The 12,975-nt window shown below is 53.4% G+C and overlaps 2 protein-coding genes across 2 annotated transcripts in view; one reads left to right on the forward strand and one right to left on the reverse strand.

Annotated features, from left to right (window-relative positions):
- The window catches only part of LOC139605317 (uncharacterized), an 850,331-nt gene that overhangs the window by 497,328 nt on the left and 340,028 nt on the right, over positions 1-12,975 (reverse strand).
- Positions 9,176-10,108, forward strand: LOC139605309 (olfactory receptor 14A16-like). Its single transcript, XM_071456671.1, has one exon. It carries the CDS (start codon positions 9,176-9,178, stop codon positions 10,106-10,108), a length of 933 nt encoding a protein of 310 aa, XP_071312772.1.

Raw genomic sequence — 12,975 nt, forward strand, 5'->3', positions numbered from 1 at the left:
TCCCTTGACTGTCCACATAACCTCTGCTCTGTGCTTTCCTTGACCAATCACCCTGTGCCACCAACACTGCAGAAAATGGAGTAGATGAAGAAGAAGACAGGACTACACCCCAGTTCCTCCATCTTTCTTCCTATCTACACCATACTAAAAATCCCAAAACCTACATTTCTCACCCAAGTGACATGCTATGCTACCCTCTAATCTATTTTACACATGGGTAAATTCTAATCTGTCTCAAAGTCTTGGCAGTCCTCTCCATGGGTGAAGGTTAAAGGCAGTGTTTCTCTGGGGGTCAGGACCCCTCAGAGCAGACAGAGAAATATTCCCTGTGCCCTGGATTCCCACACATTTAACCTACAATCCTTTAACCCTTAACATGTGAAGTTGCCCAAAAATGTTCCAGGTAAGTAGGATTAGAAGGAGAAGAAATAGAGAACAACAGAAAGACACAAGATCCATAGAAAGACACGCACATGGGCACCAACTGCTGGGGTTCCAGCATCACCAACAGAAGCAGCCACAGGAGAAGGCAGGATCCAGACCCTGGGCTGGCCTCGTGCTCCAGCTTTTAATCCCCTGGGCCTTCCTGGGCCCGCCCCTGGGGTGGGACTGCCAGTTGCTTGTCCAATCAGAGCCAGGGTAGCACCAGCTGCTGCTGTGTGATTGATTGATTGATTGATTGACAGCTGGGCCAATCAGAGCTGGGTTAGCACTGCCCCTGCTGTGTGATTGGCAGCTCTTCCAGGCCAGAGCTGGGGGCGGGGCTCTGTCCCACCACAAACCAAGGCCTGACCCGGCCCTGGCCCCACACGGGCATTCCGAGCATCCCAAGGTGTCTCGGGACATGGATCTCATCCAGCCTCTGACAGCCACCACGGTGACACTACGGAACCTCATGGAGCCATGGGTCAGTTGTGACAATGGAGATCCAAGGAAACGATGGTGAGACTGTGGAATCCAGGAATCATGGAATCAAGGAGACCATTGTGCAGCTCAGGGGCCCTATAGAAGCAAGGCTAAGTAATCAAACAGTGGGGCCCATAGAAACAAGGAGCCATTCTTTCACAGCCGGGCCACATGGAGCCAAGGGAACCCTGTGATTCTGATGGCTCTCATGAAACCAAGAAGCCATTGTGACATTGCCAGACCTCATGGAATCAAGGATTACACTGTGACAGTGTGGGCACCCATGAAGTCAATGGAACATGGAACAGGTCTGCCTGGTTTGGCCTCCTGGGGGCTGTCTGACAGGTCCCACTGAATTTGACATGCCAAGGGCCACTTCCCATCTGACCATGAAGCACTGGGGCTCTGTGCTTTTATTCCTATGGGAAGGAACTGTCTTTCTTGTCTAGGCACCCATGGCCAAAATTGGGATTCTGCATCTAAAATTCTCTTTTTCCAAGGGTTACTCCCAGACAAAATCTGCCCATACAGTCAAGTCTGGCCAGCCTTGGCCTCTGGTGACTGCCTCTCATCTGCCCCTGCACCACTGGGGCTCACTTGTTTCCTTCCTATGGAGACCATTGTGACACTGCGGGGCATTGTGGAACCAATGGGCCATGGTGACACTGCAGGCCCTTGTGGAACCTGTTACACTGTTGGAACTTGTGGAACCAAGGGGATCATTATGACCCTGCAGGGTACCATGGATCAAAGAGGCCATTGTGACACTGTGGGGCCTCGTGGAACCAAGGACATCTTTGTGGCTCTGTTGGGCTGCATGGTCCCAAGGGGCCAGTGTGAAGCAGCAGGGCTTTGTGGAACCCAGAGTCCATTGCTGCATTTCAGAGCCTCGTGGAGCCAAAGGGCCGTTGTGATCCTGCGGGGCACCGTAGATCCATGGAGAGCATTGTGGCACTGCAAGGCCCCATGGAATCATGGAGACCATTGTGACACTGTGGGGCCCCATGGAAGGAAGGGGCCATTGTGACACTATGGGAACTTGTGGAACCAAGGGAATCATTGTTGCACTACTGGGCCCCAATGGAACCAAGGGGCCATTGGACACAGCCAGGCTTCATGGAACCAATAGAGCATTGTGACACTGTGGGGCCTTGTGGAACCATGGAGACCAATAAGAGCCTTAAGGACTTGTGTAACCCAGGGGCCATTATGACACCTGAGGGCATCATGGAAGCCAGAGAACCACTGTGACACTGCAAGGCCTCATGGAAGCAAGGAGCCATTGTGACACTGCAGGCCCTTGTGGAACCAAGGGAACATGAAATAGGTGGGGCTGCCTTGGCTTCCCAGGGGTCACCTGACAGGTCTGGCTGACCTTGGAATGTGGAAGGCCACTCCCATCTGCCCCTGAAACACTGGGGCTCTGGGCTCTTCTTTTTATGGAAAAGAACTGTCCATCTTTTCCAGGCATCCATGGCCAAAATTAGGATTCCACCTCCAAATTTTTGTGTATCCAAGGTTTGCTCCCAGACAAAAGTTGCCAGGACAGACAAGTCTGGCTGGTCTTTGACTTCTAAGGGGAAGCACTCACCTATTTTCCAAACACTGGAAAGGGCTCTCTGCTTTTCTTTTTATGAAAAAAACCCCATCCCTCTTCTCCAGGCACAAATGTTTCAAATTAGGACTCCACATTCATAATATCAAATATCCAAGGATTGCTCCAAGCAAACCTGCCAGGACAGACAGATCAGGCTTGCCTTAGCCTCTGGTGGTTGCTGTTCATCAGCTCCTGAAACATGGGGGCTCTGTGGTTTCCTTCCTATGGAGACCAATGTGACATTTGGGAGCCTTGTGAAATGCAGGGGCCATTGTGACACTGCAGAGCACCATGGATCCAAGGCACCATTGTGATACTGTGGAGCCTCATGGAACCAAGGACATCATTGTGGCTCTGCTGGGCCACATGGTCCCAAGGGGCCAGAGCAAAGCAGTGGTGTGGGAGTTAGCCCGGCTGTAACTCAGAGTCAGACAGATTTTACCCCGGAAGAACTGGGCGTGAGTTTCAAGCCCTGAGAATCATTTGTTTAAATTAGTGTGAGTTTGAGAGTTCCCCCATAAGCCTTTAGTGTTGTTATGCTAAGTTGTCCAAGTTCTCCTCCCCTATTGGTTACATGTTTCTCCTATATGGTTATTGTTCTAGATTGTTCTACCCCCAAGTGTCTATGTTTTTGCTTCCCCTTTGTCTCAGGTCTTTGGATCCTGCCCCTCATACTGTGCTCGACTTCTCCATCTTTATTGTTTTTCACCCTGTTATTAAAGTTCCTTTTAAGCAACTCCATCGAACCCTCTCCTTTTCATTTTTGCCACCCTCGCCCTGAAGTCAGAGAACCAGAGAGGTTTGTCACAGCCACCCTCACTGTGACATTTGGCACCCGAACAGGGATCATGACACTCAGGGCTCCCTGTGTCAGTCACGTCAGCTGGGGTTGGCTGATGGATGGGCCAGTGCTCCCCGGGATTTTGGATTGTGCCAGGCCCAGCGGATTCATCGTTGCTTCAAGGGACCTTGGCCAGGATCGGCAGGGACAACCATGGTTTCACCTGCATAGGATTGCAGGTGGGTTTGGGGAAACACAAAACATTTATTGCCCATTTTGCCACTGTGTTTTTACAATATGCTCCCATATCCCATAATTCACTTGGGGTGTTCCGGTGGCTCATCCCCATAAGGCAGAAAAAGAGAAAAATGGGCAGCCAGATGTCCAAAGTAGAAAGGAGCATATGTGGATGCTTTAATTCTCACTGATCATGACATTATATTTTCAAAGAACGAATTAAAATCAATCATGGGGTGGATCATTAAAAATTTTCCAGATGCCTCTGCTGACAAAATCCATACCATTGAATTTTGGGACTCAGTGAGAGTTAAATTGTACAACCTTTTGATCAAAAGGGACCCCATTGCACCCCACATGCTCCCCATCTTCCACACCATCCTTGAGACCCTTCACGAGGAAGCAGTGTGTCTAAAACTCAATCCATTGGTCACTCCTAACTCAGGACCTCCCCTCAAACCTGCCTTTCTCAGACCTTCCACGATGGTCCAAGATGGCGATGGCCACGCTGTCTAGGAGCTTTATGTCCTGGAGATGGAAGGAGCCCGAATGTGGCTCAGGAGCCTGACCATCCTCACTCCGTCTTGGCTCCTCCACTTCCTGCTACCACAACCTTCTCTTCTGCCCTGAATGAACCTCCAGACTCCACCCCCACAACTGCAGGTCTCGCCCCCACTGTCAATCATCCTCTCCACCCTGGGCCATGCCTCCAGTTAAGGAAGGAGACTGGCAAATAACCTCGAAACTCCTCATTGCCCTGATGTGTTATGAAAGAAGGGGGCAGAATCCCAGGTATCAGCCATTGGTTTAAAGGGAAATCAAGGATCTGTGTAGGGCAGCTAAAGACATAGAAGGACTTACCTTGTTTTAATGGCCTAATGAGAGCCATGTTTACAGCACATGTTTTAACCACCTATGATTTAAAATATATTATGACCATGTTGTTGTCACCTACAGAATACACCCTGTGGGAAGGGGGATGGAAGTGTTTACTAAATCAATTAATAGCAGACTATGCTAATAATGAGGCAAGGGCAGATTTGACAATCAACCATCTAGCTGGAGAAGGACAACACAGCCTACCAGATGATGAAGCAGCAGGTATCCCCAGAGAAGTATTGGATGATATCAAAGAGATGGCTTTGAAAGCTTTAATCCAGGTATTGGACGGTGGCACCCCCAGTTTGGACTACCTTGGGTGGCTGCAGCTAAAGCTTTAGGGCAATTAGACCATCCTGGGTGCCTGTTAAGTAAGCAAACCAATACTGCCTCCCTCACATTGAGTGGCCTGCTCTCAGACACAGAGACCATCAGACACGCCACTTTGAAGAACAGCGATAGAGTTTTTACTCTGGGCACATGGGCATGGCTGTGTAGACTCTGAGGGCATGTGCTGCATGAACCTCTCCAGCCACAGCGAGTCAATCCACAAGAGCATTCAGGTACTGAAGGAAGGGTTCAAGAAGCTTCAAGTGGAAAACAAAGACTGGTTCAATAAACTTTCCAGTCCTGAGGACTAAAGGGTTGGATGACGTCTAGCTAAAACAGGACTATTAATTCTCTTAGTGGTTGTTGTTGTATTGTTAATTGTCCCATGTTTGTTTGGATGCTTTTAGAAAGTCTTAAAAAATTCTTTCAGTTCAGATTTGTTGTAAAACAGAAAGGGGGAAGATACCCAACACAGGATCCTCATGGACTCCTTGGAGGAGAGAATTGGAGGCCAAGATGGCACAAAAACCTCTCAGAGACTCAGTGCGGGAAGGAAAATCCTTGAAAGTACCTAAAAGTATTCCTAAATCCATAAAGTACCTTAAAAACCTTGAGTATCTCAAAGCATTACTGAGCAGCACTGAGTGTCAGTACAAAGCTCTCCAGGGACTCATTGAAGCAGATAATTGGGGCCATGATTGCACAAAGCTCTCACAGAGTCTGTATCAAAAGGGAAACCCCAAGTACCTTCAAATAACTGAAGTACCCTGAAGCATTAATGAGCCCCACTGAGTGTTGTTACTGACAAAGCCTCTCCAGGGACTAATTACAGCAGATAATTGTAGGCCATGATTCCAGAAACCTCTCAGAGACTCCAAGGCAAAAGCCAAACCCCAAGTCCTTTGAAAAACCTGCAGTCCCTGCAGGGAGCATGAAGGAGCCCCCAGGGCCATTGCTGAGCAAGGCTCCCCAGGGACTCCTTGCAGCAGATCCTTGAGGCCACTGGGATGTGGGCCAGGGGGGGATGCTGAGGGCAGGACAAGGGGCTGACAGTGCCCAGCCTGGCTGGGGCTGGGCCAGGAGGCCCCAGGGCCTCAGGACAAGGTGTCTCCTCCCAGCCCTTGCTGGCACAGACCCTGCTGTGCCCCAGGGCACCAAGACTTGGCTTCTCTTTGTCCCCACCTGTCATCACTGCCTGCAGTTCTCTGCTCTGCCTGGGGCCTGGGGACACTTGCTCAGTCGTGTCCCTCAGTGGGACCCATTAAAAGTCCAAGAAACTTTGGAGTTGGATTCTGCCTTGGAGTTCTGGAGATGTTTCTTCAGCTCCTTCTCAGGGACTGATGTTCAGGGCCTGAGCACAAAGCCCCAGAGGCTGATTAAAGTCCTTGTGCTGTGTCTGTGCTGCTGAGCTGGGCTGGGCTCCTGGCCCAGAGGCAGCTCCTGGTCACCAAGAAGAGCTTCAAAAGCACATTTCTCTTGATGAGCAGCTCTTGTGCCAGCCCAGCAGGGCTGGGGCACTGCCTGCAGCCAGCCTGGGCACAGCACAGAGGCACAGAGGGGTTAAACTCAGCCTGGGCTGGGAGCACAGAGCAGAGCTCACTCAGGGCTCACTAGAGCAGAAATCAGCCCAGGTTTGAAGCAGTCATTCCCTGGCTGTGGGAAGAGAAGCTGCAGTTCCTGCAGGGATCATCTGGAGCTGGCACATCCCACAGCTTTTAGGACCTTTCAGGAGGACTCTCAGGGCTGCTCCAGGGCAGGGCTGTGGCCCTAGGGCAGGGCTGGCTTTCCCTGCTGCCCCAGCCCAGGCACAGCCCAAGGCAGCTCCTGTTGCCAGGCTCTGCTGCAGGGCTGAGCAGCCGGGGCTGCAGCCAGGGGTGCCCAGGGCTGTCCTGCAGAGCAGGGTCCTGCAGCCCAGGGCGCTGTGCTGGGGCAGGGACTCTGCTGCCTGCCAGGGACAGCTCTCAGCTGGCCCAGGGAGCTGCTCCCAGCGCTGGGGAGAAGCTCTGGGGGGAAGGAGCTGCCCTGAGCAGGGCAGGGGCTGCTGCTGAGAGGGGCTGGGTGGGGCAGGGCTGCTCCCAGCTCCAGACCAGCCTGGGCACTGCTCCGGAGGGCACTTCCCAAAGAAGGTAAGCCTGGGATTGCTGGAAAGATCGGGAGCTTTCCTGAGAGTATTTTCAATTTCCTTCTTGGAGAAGGATGGGAAAGTTGGGGTGTTGGCAAAAAATTTTTGATTTTTACACATTTTTGATATATTCATAGCTCTGTAAATTACTATTATATAGTTATAAATCTACAATCCTTACTTAACACTACTAAATTCCTATTAACTATATTAAACTGCTCTTATATACTTATATTATTATAATCCTTAATTAACTCTAGTACGTTTCCTAACCATTCTCTTAGATTTTAGAACAATAAGCTGACTGTCTAAATACATTCCTGAAATACTGTCTTATCAGTCTTATTATCAAATAGTCCTATTTTCAGGAAGAGAACCTACAAAACCATTTTTTTTATTGACCAGATAAATGAGCAGTCATAACAAAAAGTGAAGGTAAAGAAGCCCTTGGACCTATTCCAATGGGTTGAGCCAGGGTGTGTAACTGGGGAAACTGAATCTCCTGTTGGATGCTCCTGTTAAATATCCTAATTAATCAACCTTAATAAATTGTTGAAATCAGGCCCTGGGTGTGCCCCATCCCCACTGGGACACCTGGAAGCTTCCAATTTATGTCTGGTTTTTACTTTACTGTTCTAACACTGTTGCAAGGGGTTTTTTGTTTTCTTTTTTGATTATAGACAACAAGGGGATGAGAGGAGCAGAACAGGAATTGTAATCAGATACAGAATATTCTGAGTTGAAAGGGACACACAGGATCATCAAAGGAATGTTGGAGCATTTACAGAGAGTCCAGAACTGTAACTTTGGGTGGTCAGTGTCTCTGCTGGGAGCCTCCCAAAGGGCCCTCAGCCACTCCTCAGCCCTGCACAGCAGCAGCATCACCTTTGCAGGGCCCAGCAGGGCTCTCCTGAGCTGCCCTTGTCCAGCTGCACACAGAGCCTGCCCCAGCCAGGGCCCTGCACACAGGCAGGTTTCTGTAGGGCCCCAGCCAGGGCACACAGGCTGGGATGGGCTCTGTGAGCCCTGGCAGGGACAAGGCTCCTCTCAGGAGGGAATGTCCAGGCCCAGGGAGATGCTCAGGGAAGGAGAGGGGGCTGGAGAGAGCAGGGCTGGGGCAGGAGGGCACTGTTGGTGTGTGGGAGGTGCCGGGCACAGCTGGGCACGGGAACACTGTCCTGAGTGCCCGGCTGTCTCTGCCCTGCCCTCTCAGGCACAGCACCACAACATCTGCTCTTGCTTCTGCACTGCCCTGACATTGGCACTGTTATCTGCTGCTCTCAGGGAGGCTCTGGCATCTGCAGCAGCTGAGTCAGGCACTGCCCTTGGCATTCCTGCCAGGCAGGGCTGTCCATGGCAATGGGGTGTCCAAGCTTCCCTGGCACCTGTGGGGCTGTGGACAAAGCAGTCCATGGGAAAGGGGAATGAGCTGAGCCCCCTCCCTGAGATCCCATCATGGGCACAGCCAGGGATCTCCTTGCTGTGCCCTGCCAGGCTCTGAGCTGCCCTCCTGGGTGCAGATCTGTGCCAGAGCCTCTGGGAGTTCCCTGAATGTCCCACGGGGAAGGGCAGAGCTGCCACAGCTGAGGAAATGCTGCTGGGTTTGCCCAGGGAGCCGTGAGTGTCCTTGGCACAAGGGGGTGCTGAGACCTTGCCCAGAGACCTTGAGAGAGGGTGAGACATTCAGGGATCCCTCTGCTCTGGGCAGGGTCTGGTTTATCCCAGGGTGACCCGGGAGTGTGACTGTGCTCTGATTGCAGCCAAAGGTGCAAAGCCAGGGCAGTTGGGAGCAAGCACATCCAGCCCCTCACCTTCCCTCAGCCACAGGGAATCCTTTATCTCTCCCATCTCTCAGTGGCAAACTCTGAGTGCAGCAGAAATGCTGGGGATTTGTGACCTCAGAGAGCCAGGAATGATATGTGGGTAGGAAAACGATTTCTAAAACCAACTCGTGCCATCCATTTCCTTTAGAACTAGAGGTGCAGATGCTACCAAGACTTTCTGCATTAGGAGTGATTCCCCTGACAAATCCTGAATATCCAGCCTTGTCCCTCTGCCAAATGGCCACAAACCCAGGGCAGGGGGCAGGGATGGCTCCTCGAGAGCCCCCACGCACAGGCCTGGCTGCTTCTGGCACCCTCAGCCAGCACAACTGGAGCTCAGGCAGGCACCTGGGTGAAGGTTTTCCCAGAGCAGGAACAAGGGTGGGTGAGTCCCAGCGGGGCAGTCTGCAGGGAATGGCCCAGGTTTGGCCCAAAGCAGCCTCTGCTGACTTGTGACTGTCCTTTCTCCATGAACAGGTGCCCATGTGCAGCCCCAGCAAATGTCCAACAGCAGCTCCATCAGGCACTTCCTCCTGCTGGCATTGGCAGACACGCGGCAGCTGCAGCTCCTGCACTTCTGCCTCTTGCTGGGCATCTCCCTGGCTGCCCTCCTGGGCAACGGCCTCATCATCAGCGCCGTAGCCTGCAGCAACCACCTGCACACGCCCATGTTCTTCTTCCTGCTCAACCTGGCCCTCGCTGACCTGGGCTCCATCTGCACCACTGTCCCCAAAGCCATGCACAATTCCCTCTGGGACACCAGCAACATCTCCTACACTGGATGTGCTACTCAGGTTTTTTTTCTGATCTTCTTTATGGGAGCAGAGTATTTTCTCCTCACTACTATGTGCTATGACCGCTACGTGTCCATCTGCAAACCCCTGCACTACGGGACCCTCGTGGGCAGCAGAGCTTGTGCCCACATGGCAGCAGCTGCCTGGGCCAGTGCCTTTCTCAATGCTCTCATGCACACGGCCAATACATTTTCCCTGCCCCTTTGCAAGGGCAATGCCCTAGGCCAGTTCTTCTGTGAAGTGCCCCACATCCTCAAGCTCTCCTGTGCCAAATCCTATGTCAGGGAACTTGGGCTTCTTGCTGTTAGTGTGTGTTTATCTTCTGGATGTTTTGTGTTCATTGTTTTCTCCTATGTGCAGATCTTCAGGGCTGTGCAGAGGATCCCCTCTGAGCAGGGACGGCACAAAGCCTTTTCCACCTGCCTCCCTCACCTGGCCGTGCTCTCTCTGTTCTTCAGCACTGGTATATTTTCCAACCTGAAGCCCCCCTCCATCTCCTCCCCATCGCTGGATCTGGCTCTGTCAGTTCTGTACTCGGTGGTGCCTCCAGCCCTGAACCCCCTCATCTACAGCCTGAGGAACCAGGAACTCAAGGCTGCAGTGGGGAGACTGATGACTGGATGCTTTCAGGAACATTAAACTGCTGGACAATTTCTGCAAATCACTTGTAATAAAAGTTACCTTTGATCCTTCTTGTTCATTTAATTATGGAGGTTCTTTTCCTTTGTTTTAGTATTTTCATATTGTCCACAAAGAAATGTCAATCTTGGTGCCATTTCTCATTTTGTTTCTCTCCACCTTCCCTGTGGCCAGAGAGTATATCAATGAGGGGCATCACTCTTGGTGAATTTAAATGAGCTAAAGGATCTCCCAGCAGAGTTTTCTGCAGAGATGCCCTTGTGTTGCCTTCTCTGGAGCTGCAGCAGCAATGTCTGTGTGCAGAGCTGGGGCAGATCAGTGCTGGCCCAGCAGCTGTGCCCAGCAGCAGCAGCAGCAGCAGCACTTGGTGTTGCCAGTGCTGCTGCCGTGGCCCTGCCCCGCTGCCCTGGTGGCCCTGGTGTTGCTGCAGGGCCTGAGTGCTCTCGGGGCCGGGCACAGCCCTGGGGGTGGCAGTGCCGGGGCTGCAGCAGGGACAGGCCATGGGCACTGCTGGGGCAGCGCTGATGCCTCAGGCCAGGCCCTGGGGGCTCCAGGCTCCTTGCCCAGGCTCTCTCAAGAACACGGCCAGGCCAATGCTCAGCACAGAAACCCCCGTCAGCAGCCCCAGGCTGGCCGTGGGCAGGCTGGGGGCAAACAGCATGGCTGGGGCTCTGCAAGGGCCCTGGGGCAGACGGGAAGGAGCAGCAGAGCAGGGGCTGATCCATGCCCAGTGCGCTGCACAGCCCAGGGCAGCGTCCCAGAGCGTCCTCATGCAGCTGCCAACAACATCCCCCCTCTGCAGCCCTGGCCTCTCCCCCAGCTCACACAGGTGCCCCATCCTTGCAGGCACAGACACGGCAGCACTGCCTCAGCAGCCCCTGTTTGCATTGCACACAGCAGGGGCAGCACCCCCATGCTGTTGCTGTGGGGACATGAACCTGAGGGAGCACAAATGCCATCAGCCCCTGGGGCCAGCAAGGCCTGGGGGACACCAGGGAAACCACTCAGCTTTGTCCTGGCCTCTGCAGTCAGCCAGAAAGTTTGTTCCCATCAGCTGGGAGTTTCCTGTGCCACTGCAGATGTGGTTGCTCAGAGCCAGGGCTGCCTGGCAGCCACCCCCAAACTGCCCTGAGCATTTCCTTGGTTTCTCCTTTGCTTTCTCCACTCTTCCTGCTACAAATTTCTTCCTCTAGCCCAGCCCTGTTCCCTCTCCTGCAAACTGCCCATCCCTGGTTGCCCTTTCCTCTCTGGCCCCACTCCCCATTGCAGTTCCTGACTTGGCCCCATGGGAACGTCCCTTGGGCAGCAGCATCATCCTACAAGTGCTGCAGGAATTGTCTGCAGGCTCCTGCAGTGCCTGGTGCTGCTCCCTTGCCAGAGGCACCCCAGGCCAGGGGGGCACATCTGGGCTGCTGTGTCTGGCTCTGGGGCTCCCTGTTCTGGGCAATGAGGAGGAGCTGCAGAGGCTCTGCAGGACTGACAGGATGGGCTTTGGGGCTGCCAGGAGAAGCTGAGGGACCTGGGCTGCTGGAGCTTCTGAAGAGGAGGCCCAAGGCTCATCGTGCAACTGCTCCAAGGGTGGTTCCAGAGAATCCCAGAATCAGCAAGGCTGGAGAAAACCTTGGAGATCATCAAGTCCAACCTGTGCCCTGACACTGCCCTGTCTCCCCTGTGCCTCCTCTTCTCCAGGATAAACAACCCCAGCTCCCTCAGCTGCTCCTCACAGGACTTGTGCTCCAGACCCCTCCCCAGCCTTGTTGCCTTTCTCTGGACACGCTCCAGCCCCTCCATGTCCTTCCTAAATTGGGGGGCCCAGATCTGGACACAGCACTTGAGGTGCTGCCCAACCAGTGCTGAGCACAGGGGAAGAATCCCTGCCCTGCTCCTGCTGGCCACACCATTCCTGATCCAGGCCAGGAGCCATTGGCCTTCTTGGCCACCTGGGCACACTGCTGCCTCATGTCCAGCCTGCTGTCCATCAGTCCCTGCAGGTCCCTTTCTGCCTGGCTGCTCTCCAGCCACTCTGCCCCCAGCCTGTAGTGCTGCAGGGGTTGTTGTGGCCAAAGTGCAGGACCCGGCACTTGGACTTGTTAAACCTCACCTTGTTGGATTTGGACCCTGGATCCAGCCTGTCCAGGGCCCTGTGCAGAGCCCTCCTACCCTCCAGCAGATCCACACTCCCAGACAACTTGGTGTTACCATGGTTGCATGATACCCTAAAGTGTCACAATCTCCATGACTCCATGAGGCCTCCCAGTGTCACAATGTCCCTTTGGTTCCATGGGATCCCTTGGTGTCACAAACTCCCTTGGATCCTTGGGGCCTGCAGTGTCACAATTGCCCTTGGTGCTCCCAGGCCCTGCAGTGTCACAATGGATCCTTGGTTCCATGAGGTCTGGCAGTGCAGCAATGCTCTCCTTGGTTCCACAGTGTCACAATGGCTTCTTGGTCCCAAGGGCCACCATGGTGTCAAACATGTTTCCTTCATTCCAGGAGTCCCTGAGGAGCAGCCCTGGCCCCTTGGTTCCATGGGGCCCTGCAGTGTCACAATGGCCCCACTGTGACACCAGGTCCTGCAGTGTCACAATGCTCTGCATGGTTCCACAAGGCCCTGCAGGGTCATAGTGGCCTCTGTGGTGCCACCAGGACCCAGACTGTCACCATGGACTCCTTGCTTCCATTCAGCCCTACAGTGTCACAATGGCCCCTTGGCTCTGTGCTGCCATGTCACACACAGTGTCACCATGGTCCTCTTGGTGCCACCAGGCCCCGCAGTGTCACAATGGCCCCTTGCTTCCCCAGGCCCTGCAGTGTCACAATCATCAGAGAATCAGCCAGGCTGGAAACAACCTTGGAGAGCATCAAGT

Source organism: Agelaius tricolor, unplaced genomic scaffold, assembly GCF_023055355.1.
Source record: "Agelaius tricolor isolate 1412-34295 unplaced genomic scaffold, bAgeTri1.0.p SCAF_64, whole genome shotgun sequence".
NCBI classification, from domain to species: domain Eukaryota; kingdom Metazoa; phylum Chordata; class Aves; order Passeriformes; family Icteridae; genus Agelaius; species Agelaius tricolor.